Source organism: Agrilus planipennis, unplaced genomic scaffold, assembly GCF_000699045.2.
Source record: "Agrilus planipennis isolate EAB-ADULT unplaced genomic scaffold, Apla_2.0 scaffold1, whole genome shotgun sequence".
NCBI lineage: Eukaryota > Metazoa > Arthropoda > Insecta > Coleoptera > Buprestidae > Agrilus > Agrilus planipennis.
Window position 1 is genome coordinate 4,015,031 of NW_020442466.1, and position 16,566 is coordinate 4,031,596.

General features: G+C 32.2%; 3 protein-coding genes and 1 long non-coding RNA gene across 7 annotated transcripts in view; 2 read left to right on the top strand and 2 right to left on the bottom strand.

Annotated features, from left to right (window-relative positions):
• Positions 1 to 6,939, top strand: part of LOC108733800 (protein phosphatase 1 regulatory subunit 12A) — a 35,042-nt gene extending 28,103 nt beyond the window's left edge. Inside the window, exons 15-17 of the mRNA XM_025981120.1 lie at positions 3,155 to 3,355; positions 3,421 to 3,507; positions 5,587 to 6,939. Coding sequence (XP_025836905.1) covers positions 3,155 to 3,355; positions 3,421 to 3,507; positions 5,587 to 5,673 — 375 coding nt within the window. The 3' untranslated portion in view covers positions 5,674 to 6,939. The remainder of the gene's footprint in view (positions 1 to 3,154; positions 3,356 to 3,420; positions 3,508 to 5,586) is intronic.
• A 54-nt stretch (positions 6,940 to 6,993) lies between these two features.
• LOC108733023 (ras-related protein Rab-21) lies at positions 6,994 to 8,391 on the bottom strand. Its single transcript, XM_025981130.1, has 3 exons — positions 8,073 to 8,391; positions 7,718 to 8,004; positions 6,994 to 7,621 (listed from the first exon to the last, which is right to left on the bottom strand). The coding sequence occupies exons 1-3, from the start codon at positions 8,208 to 8,210 to the stop codon at positions 7,396 to 7,398; spliced, it is 651 nt and encodes a 216-aa protein (XP_025836915.1). The 5' UTR covers positions 8,211 to 8,391; the 3' UTR covers positions 6,994 to 7,395.
• Positions 8,392 to 8,763: 372 nt separating this feature from the next.
• LOC108734253 (SIN3-HDAC complex-associated factor) lies at positions 8,764 to 14,537 on the top strand. Of its 3 annotated transcripts, none has more exons than XM_025981128.1 (5): positions 8,764 to 8,854; positions 11,866 to 11,954; positions 12,024 to 12,177; positions 12,345 to 12,775; positions 13,047 to 14,537. In XM_025981128.1, exons 2-5 carry the CDS (start codon positions 11,881 to 11,883, stop codon positions 13,411 to 13,413), a joined length of 1,026 nt encoding a protein of 341 aa, XP_025836913.1. In that variant the 5' UTR covers positions 8,764 to 8,854; positions 11,866 to 11,880; the 3' UTR covers positions 13,414 to 14,537. The 3 variants fall into 3 exon arrangements, with proteins under 3 accessions (XP_025836913.1, XP_025836912.1, XP_025836911.1); XM_025981127.1 differs by lacking the exon at positions 8,764 to 8,854 and adding an exon at positions 8,861 to 9,090; XM_025981126.1 differs by lacking the exon at positions 8,764 to 8,854 and adding an exon at positions 9,170 to 9,310.
• LOC108733255 lies at positions 8,789 to 11,671 on the bottom strand. 2 transcript variants are annotated; one of them, XR_003232478.1, is made up of 3 exons: positions 10,438 to 10,595; positions 10,135 to 10,204; positions 8,789 to 8,875 (listed from the first exon to the last, which is right to left on the bottom strand). It is a non-coding gene; the product is annotated as an uncharacterized LOC108733255 (long non-coding RNA). The 2 variants fall into 2 exon arrangements; XR_001937208.1 differs by lacking the exon at positions 8,789 to 8,875 and having other exon boundaries at positions 9,891 to 10,204; positions 10,438 to 11,671.
• Positions 14,538 to 16,566: the final 2,029 nt, after the last annotated feature.

The following is a 16,566-nucleotide window of genomic DNA, read 5'->3' on the forward strand; positions in this document are numbered from 1 at the left end:
CCGTGCTCCAAACATACACCTTTAACAACCTTTTTCGAATTTCTAAATTAACCGTTCGCGAGCATAGAAGTGACTTCTTTTTATTAAAGGCGACTCGACCCTGCGCTATCCTCTGCTTTATATTCCTACTACTCCTTCCGTCCTGACTTATCTGACTTCCTAGATACCTAAAATCAGTCACTTGTTCTAATCTTTCGTCTCCCATCTTTATATTCGCTCTTTCCCTATTTTTTCTTCCCTTACATACCAGTATTTTTGTTTTACTTTACTAACTCTAGGTACTTATTATTCTCCTGAGAATTTTCTACCCTTTTAGTCCCCAACGGTCTCTAATTATGCATATATTTTGGATACAGTGGGACTCTAGGGGACAATCAAAACGGTTAGGTTTAAATATCTCCAGTTTTTAATTCGAAAAGAGGACAATGTTCCCATTTCACCTTCGCATTGTGTGATAAATCGATGTCAGCTGTTTTTGTCCCTGTCTCGTTTCGTTTCCGTCGCAAACTTTTTTCCTCCGTTTCCTCATACACAAAAATAAAGTACAAAATGTTGAAGGGCAGTCCCGTTATTTTCGGAACGAAAACAAAGACTAGCTGATTGACTTCCACTACAATATACGTATCACTATTGTAAGGCAAGACTGTTATGAATTATTGCCAAGTTTTATCCTACATGTTTTTTATTTATAAACCATGATGCACTTCAAGCATTTTCAGTTTTGTGCCTTTTTTTCTTTCGACAGATATTTTATTGTTATTAATAGATGTCGATAGTGTTTTACATGTTTTTTGCTCGAGCAAACACAAAAAGTATTTTCCTGTAACTGTGACAGTTATGAATTGGTCATTCAAAACGTTTAATCTTGTTGTTTTCGCACGAACGGATAGTTTCAGGTCACTTTATTTATTTTTATATGCATCCATACACATTTCAGGCCGTAAACTGAAAAAAAACACTTTCACATTATAAAATAGACGCGTCATACTTAAATCTAACGAGCTGGCATCATCATAATTTAATTTTGTAATAACTCGTTGGCTGTTTTGATATAAAATGTAGAACAACTAAATCGGGTGACACATTTTAAAGCAGACGCGTCATTTCTAAGTTTGATAGCGTCCTATGAACTTTTGTCTCAACCAGAACAATTGTTTTTATTGTTGAGAACAATTGAAATTCTGCATTAAACGCACCAACAATGTATAAAACAAGTGTTTATCGTTATCAACAGTTGAAACTCGTTATTAACAACCAGTGTTCGATTGTTGACTCCTGTCATTTCCTTTTTAATTTACATCTTATATCTATACTTAAATTGACCATGCGAAAGGTGGCCAAAAAGATAATTCACTTTCGAAATTGTAACGTGTCGTTGTCGGCTCGTTTTATTGGCATTACGTATTTGGATTTAATTTATCGTTTCGCCCTTTCAAATGTAACGAAAGTGACTAATTTTGGCACTCAATCAAATCCGTTTCCCGATGCCATTTGGCGTCTGTGACGTTTTATTTCTCACGTGCTTTCAAAATAAATTAACTCACCTCTACGAGTGTATAATTCTGCATCAATTGAGTTAAATATAATTCGACTTCCGAGTACAGCTAGTTTATAGAAAATTAGGCCAGATAGACGATCGAAATTAAACCTAATAAGACGCCCTGTTTATTTTATTGACTTCTGGTACTTTTTTCTGTTCTTTTATACTTTTGGAAATATTCCAAGCCCACCTTCGCTGGTTTTTTATTTTTGTCTCTTTTTTTTTATGTAATAAGAGAGTTTTTTGCTTGGATTATCGTTACGCAGGAATTACGCTAATTACGAGGAAAACTCTCCTATTTTTTTTTTTATTATTATTTTATCATAACAAGAAGTGGGACGTCGCTCCGATTCATATTGGCGGCAATATTAAAATAGCTTTCGTAGTGCGAGTTATATTTAGAGACGGTTAAACCTTTTAGCGGTCATAAATTCGATTCTGCCAGAAACGAGGCAAGAATTTCGTTTAATTACGGTATTTGTGCATCGGGCGCGATGTTATAATCGTTCGGCGGAGGAAACGTGCACACATAATATTTTTGGAACGAGTTACTTACTCGGATCTTTTGTTCCCTGTCCCGTCGAGAGCGTCGGATACATCTGTTGTGTATGTTTTGATGATGCACGTCAACTACGACGCTATCGCGTATGTTTGCCGTCCAATAACACGTCCGAACATCATCAGTTCGCAATTAGACTTGGTTTACTTCAATCGCATTTCAGTCGGTCCGATTCGAAACAGTTTTACGGTTACAGACTGGATCCAGTTTATAAAGACCATTATTATTGTTGTGCGACACGCGGTAAAATAGTTTCCGGTGGTTCCAAACAAGTTACGTTATGTCTTTTCGAAATAGCCACCCCTCGCACCCGTCTGCCCGTCAACGTTCCTCCTCAACTGTCCGCAACTCCCCCAATGTCAACTCTTCGCCCTCTTCCTATCCGAGACCGAGAAGTGCGGGCTACTTCGGGTCCAATTCAAACATTTACGCCCCATCGCAACCCTCAACCGCAAGTAACTATTATCCGTCAACGTACAACACCGCCACTACCCCCCAATACAACAACCTGTCGACGTACACGTCGAACTACAGGAGTCCGTATTTCCAAAACGATTATAGGGGATCTACCGCCTCTAACGGTTACGCCAGTTTAACGATACCCGCTAAAAGTTACAAGAATTCGTCCAACGTTTCGAATTACGCCAAGAAATATGAAGCGGGACGTCAAAACAGGCCCGTTTCGCGAACGGGGAGCTTCAGCAGGGACAGATCGTTGTCCCGTTCTCAAAGTTCGCTCAACAGCCTCGGAATGGGATCCAAATCGATCAGTCTCACGTCTCTTAATTCGCTAGCCTCTGAGGGATATATAGTAAGAAAATAGATAATAAGAAAAAGGTAGTTAAATAGATAAAGAAAGAACTCAAGTCACATGAATTAAGGAAATGCAAAAGTTATTTGTTTGTATGCTTTGTATATCCGGTGTGCGAGACATTAAACTATATGCAGAAATAAAACGGCTTTATAACGAATATAATGCCTTTATTAGAGGCTGTTAATCTTATTAATGAAGAAATGAAATCGTTTAAGTAAGTCGTTGCTCATTTTGTTTGCAGAGTGGAACAGAAAAATCGAGTAGGAGTTCCAGATTGGGAAGTGCTAGCGATCTGGTGTTGAGAGGTGAAAATGGAGAGATAGATTACAAAAGGTTGTACGAACAGACCCTTGTCGAAAATGACAGACTCAAAGATAAACTTCGTAAAACCGAGGACGAATTGAAGGACACCAAACAAACTCTAGAGAGAATAAACACTGTTGTAAGTGTCTAATTTTCGTTTGCACCTGTTAAACGGCGATGTTCTTTAACTTTTGATCGTTTTAGACCAGTAAAAACTCCCTCTCCGAATTAGAGAAAAGGGAAAGAAGGGCAATGGAAAGGAAACTTAGTGAAATGGAAGAGGAATTGAAGGTAACAAAAACTGTATAATTGATTAGTCAGTCGTGAAAGTAACTAGTGACTAGTTATAGTTGCCTAAATGCCTATATATGCTTAGCACTGTACTCTTTTATTGAATGTTTTAGTCTATCGAAAGGACTTTTTTTAACAATTCTACAAACCGATCGACCCTTAACCCTTTTAACACTAACACATTTTATTCTGTTTTATTTTTGAGAAACAATTTTGTCGTTGTTTCCATAAGCGAATTTTTGAATCCCGTGTTGTCGCCGAAAAGAACACGTTTAGCAAAAAGCTTAAACTGCGCCTGCTTATTATAAACATTTTTGTTTTGTTTATTTATTTATTTTTTGTCCTTACACTACTTTTACATGAAATCGTTAATAATACCGAAACACATAACAACAACTACTGTGTGCAAAATGCTTTCCTGTTGATTAGTGTTGAAAAGAATGTTGTATTGGTACAGGGAATAATTGTTTTTTTAGCAATTGCAAAAACTGAAAGCGGAGAATGAACGGCTACGGGCCGAAAATCGGGCCCTTACACGCGTCGTCAGCAAACTTACCAACTCTGCAAAAAAATAGGTAAAAAAGACAGTGACGAGTATGTGGAACATTGTATAAGTACATGTAAATTTTCTCAAATCTTTTTTTACTTGTAGCAAACGCCACATGCAAGCTATGTCTCACATTTGAAGTTATGTTTTTTTATCTGTCTGTATCTTTCTCTCATGTCCATGTGATTTTTGTAATATCAGCATTTTTGTGTTCAGTTACAGGGATTCGTTGCACAGAATATGTTCATATCTAACCCAATGAACACTTTTTCACTCTTTTTTTTTTTAACTGTAAACTGACATTTCCTTTCATACCTGGCATTATTTCACGTTTTTGTTACTCAAAAACTATTAAATAATTCGATAATGATAACAAGTGTTATCAACCAGCGTTCAACTGTTGCTAACAACTGTTATTCGTTGTTCGCAACCAGTGTTCAACTGTTGCTAACGATTGTTATTCATTGTTTGCAACCGGTGTTCAACTGTTGCTAAAAATATAATATGCATTCTTAGCATCCAGTGTTCAGCTGCTGCTAACAACTGTCATTCGTTGTTTGCAGGCAGTGTTCAACTGTTGCTAACGATTGTTATTCGTTGTTCGCAACCGGTGTTCAACTGTTGCTAATTGTTTGCAACCGGTGTTCAACTGTTGCTAAAAATATAATATGCATTCTTGGCAACCAGTGTTCAGCTGCTGCTAACAACTTTTATTCGTTGTTCGCAACCAGTGTACAACTGTTGCTAACGATTGTTATTCATTGTTTGCAACCGGTGTTAAACTGTTGCTAACAGTTGAAGCTGATTAATTACCTTATGTCAGTTTATAGTTCTAATTTACTCTCAATTTTTTTTTTTATAAAAAGGAGCTAACGATGTCATTCATTTATGTTTGTTACCCATTTGATTTTGTAACTCTGCTTTTACTAAAGGCTTGCTTAAAAACGCTTGTATTGCACTTTAGAATTTTGAAACGAAATTGCAATTTCAATTTCAGTCGATGCTGTTATTATTCAAAATTGCTTTTCAGAAAAAAAAGGAGTGTAAGAAGTAAAATATAGGCATATGTACGTTAATTTTACATGGTACAGAGAAACACTAACTAATCTGTATTCTTCTTTATACTCTTTTAGTATTGTCTTTGCCCAATAAATTATTTTTCAAGTTCCTCTTTACTAATAATTAAATGGCAATTTATTATCCTTTATAAATTATTATAATCTTTGGTGTTAAAATATTTACTTTTCTCTTCCAAACATCTTCAGTGTTTATTTGACGACAGTTTGACGATAATTATATTAATATATCGTGTGCACTATATGTAGGCCATTGTAAACTAATATTTTCAAACTTATTTTAAAAAGCTACAAGACGCTTAAAGTTTGCATCTTTTTTGCATGCAATAATACAAACGCCACCGTGAATGGCATCTGTTGTCAAACTGTCCACCTATTTGGTTTGATACTTACCGTAGCATGTTCTGCAAACATTTATCGTTGCAATTCGCAATAATTGTATTTGTTTTATTTTAGCAACTAGAAGTACTGAAGACAGAGAACCAGAGGCTAAAAGACGAGAACGGAGCCCTAATTCGTGTTATTAGTAAACTTTCAAAGTAGTATTAGCGTACAGTGTAGTTTTATTATATTTCCTACTGTTCGCTGTTTCTTTTTTTTATTAATTGTACTATTATTACTATTACTATACCACAATGGTCGTTAAGTGATAAAAAAACAAATAGCTTTTTCAGCTGTAACACTATCGTTGGTGAATCCCCCTCCTTCTTACACTCGATTTGTACCGTGTTGACAAGTATTAGTATTAATTTTATTTATTGACTTCGAACTATTTTTGTGCATGCATTTTCTTTTTTCTTCCTTAATTTTAAATTTGTCTCGGTATAATGTTTGTACTCTGTCCTATCCCGTCCTTATTCCTGCCCTGTATAACGCGAAGGTCCCCTGAGACAGGATCGGTTAGTGCGTTTATCTCCTTCTTGATGACTTCTTGCATTTTTTTCTTCTACGTAGTAGCGTATTTCGGCCGAAACAGGTTAATTAATGAAGTACGGTGTCGTTGATAAACATGTAATAATTATTATTATCGTTGTGTGTCTGTTTAAACAAATTCCTGTACTAATAGTGGTTATTTGTTGTTTTTTCTTATTGTATTTAGAAAGTACTTTCGCGCCTTTCGTTATGAAGGCTCGTACCATGTCAATTAGGAAAAAAATGCCTTTTATAAAAAAAATAACTAAATTAAATACATCAGTCGTTCGTCACATTTCGATACGTTCAAGTTCGATAATAAACCGAATCTTTTTTTGACCTAGAAGCCTCTCAGAAGTTAAATTTTGTCGTTTAATTGCTATTCAAATCAAATATCATTGAACCAATACAGGCAGAATCCTTCCCATTTTTTTTTTATTGATCAAAATGGTGCTACACATACTAAATTGTAATTTATAATTGATATTGTATTAAATTAATGTCACCTGTAATTATATTGTACAGTTGTATCTGTGTTATAGATTAGTAATTTTTATGTAAGGGTTTACTTGAGCGTTTTTTTTTTTCTTTTGTAATTATGTATGAAATAGTCCGAATCATTTTAAACCCTTTTTAGTGAAGAAACACCTGTTGAATTTGTAAATACTTTTTCGGTATAATCTTTAGAAAAACCGAAGTTCGTAATTGTCTGTTTGCATTTCATTAACAATCGTATTGTCTTTCCTCATAGTTTTTCATGTGCCTTCTTGCTGTTCATATTCGGTTTATTCTCATATTGTAAATTATTTTCTGTATTTATTAGAGGCTCATTACTAGTAATAGCGATCAAACAGTTTGTGAACATTTTATAGCTGAAAAAATAAATATAAAACTGAAGTGCAATTATTTTGCTCACCTTGTACAAATATTACGGATGCAAACAATACGATATTAATATTTTGGATATTTATTTATTTAAGTAGCATATAATGTAATAATAATGGCATTGATAAAGCAATTTAGTATCTTAATCAACATTTGATGTTTTTTAATCTAATTTGCATGCTGTATCACTATCAGTTTAAAGATTCAAATTAAAAGTAACAATTTAATGTATAAAATTAGGCAAATTTTCAATGTTTGGTCAGTTTGCCCTGTAATAAACACATTACAGATTATTTTTTAATATGCTTTACATTGGTCGTTATTACACTTCTTACAAGTTTACTGTGTTTTTGTCTATGGTGACAACTTATTAGTTTCATTAGTGGATAAAATTAGTCAATAATAACAAGAATAATTCATAAATAACATGCAAAATCAACAAATTTATAAATAAAAAATGACAGGATCCTACGAACTTCCACAGCAGTGTTTTGTTGTTGAGGGAGTTTGTTCATCATCAACTACCAAAATGTTACCACTTTGAGAGTTCTGCCCTGCTAAAGAGACATTATGTGTTTCATTTTCTAAAGTTTTTTCCAACATTTTCTGAGTTAATGCATAAAACATTGCCTCTACTCCTTCATTTAATTTTGCAGAAGTTTGAAAATGCAGGGCACCAACCTTCTCAGCATAACTAAAATTAAAAGATGTTACTCCACATAATCAGGTAACACTCAATTATATTTTACAGACTATTAATCAAGAGTACAAAACAAACTTTTAAACTAACCTTTCAGCTTCTTCCAAAGAAACGTGTCTATCACTTTCTAAATCAGTCTTATTTCCAACAATTACTAAACATATATCTACTCCTAACATTTTTCGAAGTTCTTTTACCCAAATTTTTATTCGTTGAAATGATTTTTCATCTGTTATGTCGTAGACCAGAACTGCACCATTTGAAGACCTATAATACAGTGGACCCAATGCATGAAACTGTTCTTGACCTGCTGTGTCCCAGATTGCAAGATTTATTCTATTTCCTTCAATATTTACCTTTTTACTTAAAAAAGAAGCCTGAAAACAAACTGTTGTACGTACACACTTGCTGCTGCTCAACTACTGTAAGTTATAATCAATTTTACCTGCACTGTGCTAATATGGTTAGAATTAAACTTGTCTTCTACATATCTTAAAACTAAACTAGTTTTTCCTACACAACCCTCACCCAAAAGCACCACTTTAAAGTTGTGAGTTTTTCCATTTCCAGAATTGATAGCCATTTGATTATTTCATTTGTTTTTGAACAAAAATTAAAAATGGGGGCACCTTTTGAAAATTATATTATGAAGAAAGGATCACTACAATGTATTTAAACCCATAATAATTAAATTTGAATCATTAAAACGTAATCAGCTGATGCTTGACAAAAATGATTGTTGTTTTGTTATACGCATAGATAATAGGTTATACGATTTTTGTCAGCTATGGGCGTGGCTTACTTTTTCCCATAGATATTTTACTTTATATTATATTCAAGAAAAAATATTTAAAAACAACTTTTAATCGAACTTTTTGTTATATAACGTTTCCTAATGCCCTCTTATCTATACTTAATACAAAAAATTGATTGATAAGGAGATAATGAGTATAACTAACTTCCTTCATTTTGAATCTGACGCTCTTATATTGATCACCGGAAGTACTACTTTAACTGTTACTTTTAATATGGTAGAATCAATTAATTAGAAATAATTCATAATTTCTTTAGAAGAATTTAATATTTAAATTAACTGTACATTTTTATTTACCACAAAAAGTATTTATTAGTTTAAATTAAGTTATTCTATTTTCAAAACAGATATGTAGTGCGCAAACAAATGCGCAATGGAAGTCTGTGTTACTATCCGTCACCTGTGTTGCATCGGTAAGTGCTTGATCCATTTTCCTTCAAAAATTACTCAAAATGTACAAATAATTTTACAATGATTCACACTGTAAATGAATGTCTGTGGCATCATTAATATAGTGCAGTGAGTGTCATATTAAATTATATGTTAGTTAAGTTATAAAACGTTATAATTTCTTGGCGTCCTATCGGCTGTTTGGAGCATTATGAAGCAAACTGCTACGATACCGTTTCAAAATTGCTAAATGCTAAAGGTATGTTATTTGAACACAACATCAATCGTTTATTGTTTCAATTATAAGTCTATCTGAGATATATTTTATATCATAAAATTCATGTCGCCGATATTCGAGTTAGTTGTTTTACTTCGTAATCCTTTCGATGCGCGAGTGTATGTCTGCACGTAGCCATCCAAGCCAACAGCTTTCTCTTAATACACGTGTGTGGATTGTCCTAATTTCAGAAAACGATGTGGCAAGTTTAAGCCTTTATTCCTTTTTTTGCTAAAAATTACTTAAAATTTCTTAAAACATAGTTTTATTAGTTCGTTTATTTGTGTTCCAAATTGCTGTTTCAATCGTTATTGTTTATGTTATTGTCGTCAGTAACAATTTTGTTTAATCAAAAATAATAATAATAGTAGAAAGTTGAGTAAATATTTTCAAAATTAACTAATAATAGTTGTAATCGCTTCATAATGGTACTGTATACGAAATAGGTAGATTGTTTCCAAAACAATTTTGACATTTTATTTACAAATATATGTATATTATAATTTAATTTACAAATTGCATTATCATTAATTGCAATTGTATCGTTGCATCATATAAATAATGTATTGAATGTCGATAAGGTCTTATATGTATAAATTTAACTATGCATCTTGTAAACAATTCCTCTATTCGATTTCGTAACGGTCTTTTGGTGACCTACTAAACTGGTCTTGGAGGACTTAAAAGAAAGTAGATGTATGGTGCAAGTTCTTAATTACTTCAGAAAACTGATAATGAAAACGTAGAACTATGCATTTTACAGGAAGAGTGAAAACATAAAAGAAAACTAACAGAGCCCTTTTATGTTTTGTTTTCTTATACAATATTATTTTTATAATAAACAGCCTTATTATACGGGATCAGTCATTATTGAAATGGTTTAATTTAATTATAGTAATAATTAACGTGTTATACATAAGTGTTAGATTATCGATTCAATGTCAAAGACGTGAAGCTTGAGGTTGATGACCTTATCTTAGCGCCATTGCAACCCCACTTTTGATCACGTAATATATTTATACATACATGTTATATACAGGGTGTCACATTCCCTCCGCGTTTACCGTTGTATCATTTACTTTCTGTAATTCGATTCCTGTAAAACAAATATAAGTATACAATAACTTTTTAGCCCAGGTCAAGTATGCTAAAGTTTGTCTACAAAACTAATTATGTACTGATTAAAGTACCAACATCTAATTAAAAGATAAATTTGATTATGAATTATTAGACAATTAATGTACATATTCTGTTTTATTTTATAAATTTTACGATCGGAATCAATTAAATTTTAATTTATGATAAAATATTTTCTTTGTCGCATATTACCATATTATATTGCAGGCATACAGACACATATATTTACATACGTGTTGGTAGTATAAATAGACATGTTCTACGCTTATAATATGAAGATAAACAAAAAGTGATTGTTCTCTGCATCTATAAATACAAATGCACTCTTTTGTTGTGCTACACTTACTACTGCACTTATCAGAAATATGAACTCTACATAAATATAAGAAAAAAAACCAATCAGGATTGATATTTTATCAGTGTTTTTGAATTTCTAATCTGCTGTATTATAGGTAGTTAAAATGATAACCTTCGTAAAAAATACAATAAATACAGAATGAATTTTATTGGTTCGTTTATTCTGCAAAAAAATGTAGTCGACATTCTAATGGGACTATTGAACTACATAGGCTAGCTTGAAAACGTGTTTGATTTTTATTTTATTGAAAACTAGTTGCGCCTGCACTGCATAATTGTGTACATTTACAGCCCGATGCATAGAATGATGATTTTATGGTAGATAAAATTGTAAATGCAAGATCAGAAATTGTTTTTTACAAATTGTTTTCAATATACCTCAGCATTACTTTATTAACTCCTTTGCTGTTTACTTGGCTTTAGGTTGAAACAATTTTAAAAATAGAATAGTAATGGTCCAATCGAGTAAATAAAATTCCAATCTGACTATAATTATAATGATCTTGGAATCTTATTTAATATCAAACAAGCTATTCTTAAATTTAATTCTGAATATGACGGTAGATGATTTTGAGAGGGCGCCTTTTTTGTGACACACTGTATTAATAGGTACCTATACCTTTTTACGAATTTTTGAACGACAAAGGAATGTCGATCGTCTAACAAAAAATAAGAATTACTAGACAATGAAGCGAGACAATGACCTTTCTTAAATTTCCTGACCATTAATTAGAAATTTGGGAGTGTGGTTTCAAAGTATAATTATGTTTAAGGTCCTTTAGCTAACTAAATGCCTGCACTTCAAATATGTAAAATAAAAAATTAGAAACGGTCTAATGATAAATCGTAAATTGGTTTTAGTTAACCGTATTTTATATTTTTTTATTTAGTATATAACGTATTCTGTCGATGACCTTAGTTGTAAAATTAGGGTTCAATAGAACCCAAGGTCGCGTTAAATCAGTTCAACAGCACATCAAGTTTTCAATGAAATAAAACAGGTACAATGTACCCAAGTAAGGTAATAGAAACATTCCAGGAGTGGACGATCACTCGTATTAAAATTAAGCTTAATTATAACTATATACTACTACTAATATAATAAAACTAAACTTTTAAACTATTTTAATCGCATATACAGGTGTGAACCCATTTTAAATTACATTGTCATGATAACAATGCGTTCAAACTAATTAATAATTTACTGAGTTGTGTTAAATGATTATTTATATAGTAGTTTTATTATTTATTCTTACTTTACAGGAGCGCCTGTGCAAGATGTTTTCGTTTCATAGGCCCAAAGTGTACAGGTCAACAACAGGATGTTGTATCTGTAAAGCAAAATCGAGCAGGTAATTAGAACAGAAATTGATTTGATCTGCTACTGTTTAAATTTTTTTTATTGTCATTATATTTTGTAGTTCGAGATTCACTGATAGCAAAAAGTACGAAGAAGACTTTTTAGAATGCTTCCAGTTGTCTACCCCACGACAAGGGGAGATATGTAATGCGTGTGTTTTGTTGGTAAAGAGATGGAAAAAATTACCAGCAGGTTCTGACCGAAACTGGCGACATGTAAGTGTACATTTTTCGGTCAAATCTAGATATCTTGAAAAAACAATGTAATTTTAAAAAACAAACGCTCAGAAAGACGTTAAAAAATTAACTTTCACCTTTAATATTTCTGTACAACAAATACAATGTTCACGGCAACAAAAATGTACCTTTGGTACCCCAAACAGGTGGTGGACGCTCGTGCAGGTCCCGGCATGAAATCGATGACTAAGGTAAAGAGCAAGAACAAGAATAATGGAGACAAGTTGACGTCGATAAAGAAGAAAAAGAAACAGGACCAGGAGGACGACCATCGTCCACGACGTCATCGTCCCGACGACGATGATTTTGATCGTGAATACAGTCCCGCGCTGTCGGACGATATCAAGAGTGACGGAGGCGTCCAGGATGTCGAAATGAACGACATGGATTTCGCATCGTCTGACAACGATCCCAGCAACCGATCCAGCAGAACCGCGAGTCCAGGTGCAAGCGATTATGAAGAAGGTGCCCCAGGATCAACTTCCCGTCACAGCAGTAGACGACTCAAGGGACAGGCCAAAAGACGGGACAATTTACCTGAAATCAGTGGATTTGTTGATCTGGATTTTTGGACTAAGTACGTCTTTTAATAATTTCTAAGGTTCCAGACCAATAAAAATATAAGAGGGAGTTCTCAATGCGATACTTTTATTACTGTTTTATCTCTGAAATTTGCTGGCTGAAAAATGTTAAGTAGTTCACGCAAACAGAATTTAGAGGAAAAATATAATAATAAATATAAAATAATTTCTTGCATTACAGTTACGAAAGAAAAAAAAATAAATTAAATTGTGCTGTGTATTTTGGGGACAATTTTGTGAACCTAATAAAATAAAATTTCATTTTAGGGAGAAGATTTGCTGCGGAGTGATTTTCAAAGCTCCAAACGGGGAAGTTTTGGTCGATCCTAGGTTTTTAAAACCGTGCTCGGCCCGATTGGCTAAGTGTCAAAAGAGGAGGGCGTCATTGGAGAAGACCGAACTCGAAATTAACGATGCCGCTACTAAAGGAAAAAGCTACAGCGACACCAGCTCGGATTCGGGGTATGACGAGTCATCTAACCAAGGTGCTGCTGATCACGGATCGGCTCTGTTCCCGAAAAAGCCCGAGAAACAGCAGACACCTGTCTCGTGTAGTAGTAATAACGTTAACAGGAGCATAACGTCGACAATAGGTAATGATAACGATCTAATGCATTCAAAAATCGACAATTAATGTACGCTCTCTGTAGATTGTTCTAATTTATTCGTTTACTGTTACTGATTAGCGTTTAAGTAACTTAAGGCTTTGACATTTTATGTGTTTTTGGGATACTGTATTCCAAGTCTCTGTGGCACTTTCTGGGTACATTTTAAATCTAATCCTTCATAAAGACTAACAAATGAAGGCTTTTTTCAGAGATCACTTAGAAAGAACTTTTGTTTGTTAACATGGAAATCCAAACAATTGTACAATTTTTTTAGTTGCTCAATTGTAATAATAACAACTGAAAGAAATGTATGTAAGTAATTGAATCTATCAAAGCGTTTTTAGTTAACAAAACAGGACGAAAAGTAATTATTAAGTAGCAAACTTTTGTTCGTTAACTTGACAATCGAAACTATTGTATAATTTTTCAGTTGTTTATTTTATTTGCAATAACAACTGAAAGAAATGTAAGAATGTCATTGAAATGTAGTAAGAGACGTTTAAAATTGAGTTAAATTTTGATAAACTGGTAAGCGTATTCTTTAAACATATAAAATGTTAATTTTTAAAGTACAAAAATGATGAATGTAAAAATGGACTTACTCAATGGTACCGTCCTCGATCTCCGTAACAGAGGAGTGGTATTATTGTATAAGTTTTGCAATATTTTACATTTAAAAAGCCGAAAAAAAAAATAATAAATACTTATACAAATGTGCTCATACGAAATGGTCGTTGGGGACCAAGAAAAATCTCTCTTTAGAACCATCTACGAGATGCCATTACGATTATTGTTAATAATCATACAAAACTGAACAGTATTGACTTTTTATCGTGGTAATGTAAAAGGATTCTTTTTATCCTTGTTTTGTTGAACGTTATTATAATATATTATTCATAATCTCATCTTCCTCCTCACCCTTTCACGTTCACCCCCCGTCTCCCTTTTAAAAGTACCCCACAGGTACCTTTTCCACCTACTGCCAACTTATTATATAAGTCTTGTCGACACAACGTGTTCCTCGTTAAAAACTGCTTAATATATTATACAAAAAATAAAACGAAACAAGCAACACACAAAGTAAATATAAGTATTGTTTTGTATGCAATTGAAGAAGATATTTATTAATATATGACTATGATTATATGTATATATTTTTTTTTTCGTGTAGTGTGGCAGCAGTACTTTTTAAGTGTCGAGTCTTTTTCCTTCTGGTGAATTGCGAAAATGATAACTTAGGCAATCCAAAGCTTTCAGGAATATCTTAATTAGTTGTTAATATGTTAACAAATCCATTTTTGTAAAAATAAACATCGGTTTTACTTCAGATTTTATAAATTTGTATAAATTAACGAAATTGAAGGTTTTCGGTTGTCTTTTAATCAGCGTTTCGTAAAAAAATCACCAATTCTATTAATTGTGCATAAATAGTTGTATAAATGTCGCAGACTGGTGCCTAGTCCACAATTCTTGTCGATATTTTTAATTGCTTTACCATCTTGGTATTTTCGTTCTTTGATATTACGAAGGGCCGTATGTCGTTTGCAAATATAAGAGCCGTACTTAGGCCGACGATCAAAATAGTTAATTATTCCCTATTTTTATTAAAAACAAATTTTATTTTATTCGTAAAATGTACAATAACGTTATAGACATAATCCTCTCTGAGAACAGAATGTTTCCTAAGTACGCCTCTGATAATAACGTAATTTGCTAACGACGCACAATATTTAATTATTTGTTATAAATACTAAGCATTTCCAAAATTAATGAATTTCTCAAATTTTGTAGATCTCAATTTTAATAACTTTTTGCTTATTGTTTTGGTTTTCTTAATTTTACTAAAATCTTATTTAAAAAGCAGTTACCAAATTGGAGATTATTTGGAAGTAATGACTAACAATTTCCCATCCTTTAAAAATTGAAATTTATATCGACAAATAAATAAAGGAATTATTTGATACATATTAGAATTAAATTATACATTCCAAAGGTACTGTTTGTTGCAATATTAATATTTACGGTCCAATAATGTGGAATTTATTATTAAAAAATTAAAAATGGGTGGGAAGATGCATATAATGGTAATAAACGTTAATAACTAATGACTGCTGCTTCGGAATTTATTTTTATTAATACATGATAAAGATGATATATTTTATTAATTATTCATATTTTAAGTTTTAATGCAATTTATTTGAGAGCATGTTACAGACTGCCTTACTATTATCAATATTAATTTTTTTAAATGTATTTAATCTAAGGATTAAGATATACCTTTAAATACTAAATATGTACTATTTCTATTTTAAAAAGGAACATCTTATCGGTTAGCTTGTAGTGTCGTAATATTATTGTTTATTAATTGATAATATTGTCTGATAAAACGACAAACTTTATGATCTTGGAAAAAACATTTAATTTTAATTTTTTTTCGTAATAAGTGCATAAGTAATACGATCTATGAAGAATCAAAATAGCCACTAACAGCTAATGTGTAACATTTCATCAAATGCATTCTTTTCTAAGGTTTGTTATATGTAATTATTGTTACCATCTTATATATTATCGTGCACATTGATAACGTAATATTAAATATAACTGCTACTTGCCTGTTAACTACTACGTAGAGTAATACTTGAGTAAGACTGACTTTTTATAACTCATATTTATATGTGGAAAGAATCCAATAATGTCGTATAAAGTCGAAATGTTTTTAAATTACAATTATGATATCTAATAAATAATTCGAACATATCGGCGGCACAACTTGGACGAATGAAGTAGTTAATGTTGATCCTAAAAGAAAATGCTTCCCAAGAAGACTCAAAACGCGCAAACTTAATTATATAATGTCGAGTAACTCTGAAAGAAAGAAAAAATAGAAGTGTAGGCGATATAATTATTTTACAAAAAAAAATAAAGATAAAAGTACCTCTGTGATGTAACATCAAAGTTATTAAGTAATGTAGTATCTTAACTAGTTAAGTACAAAAAAGAATGCATTTATGTCTAGGAATAAAAAGTTGATGAATGTATTGTCTATTATGATTTTAAAAGAAAATTTTGTTTCTTTTATGTATTGTAGTTGTGCTACTTTTGATAATCATGCATAGAAAACAAATCTTATTATACTATATCAATTTTAGTGTATTTGGAAAAAATAACTTGAAAGAAGT

What these genes read in the sequence shown, in the direction of transcription:
- LOC108733023 (XM_025981130.1), bottom strand. Translation starts at nt 8,210, where the DNA reads ATGGCTATCAATTCTGGAAATGGAAAAACTCACAACTTTAAAGTGGTG. An exon ending in ACCATATTAGCACAGTGCAG is followed by an intron (nt 8,005 to 8,072) that starts GTAAAATTGATT and finishes GTTTGTTTTCAG; the next exon opens with GCTTCTTTTTTAAGTAAAAA. An exon ending in TCTTTGGAAGAAGCTGAAAG is followed by an intron (nt 7,622 to 7,717) that starts GTTAGTTTAAAA and finishes TTTTAATTTTAG; the next exon opens with TTATGCTGAGAAGGTTGGTG.
- LOC108734253 (XM_025981126.1), top strand. Translation starts at nt 9,218, where the DNA reads ATGCGCGAGTGTATGTCTGCACGTAGCCATCCAAGCCAACAGCTTTCT. An exon ending in TAATTTCAGAAAACGATGTG is followed by an intron (nt 9,311 to 11,865) that starts GCAAGTTTAAGC and finishes CTTACTTTACAG; the next exon opens with GAGCGCCTGTGCAAGATGTT. An exon ending in CTGACCGAAACTGGCGACAT is followed by an intron (nt 12,178 to 12,344) that starts GTAAGTGTACAT and finishes TACCCCAAACAG; the next exon opens with GTGGTGGACGCTCGTGCAGG.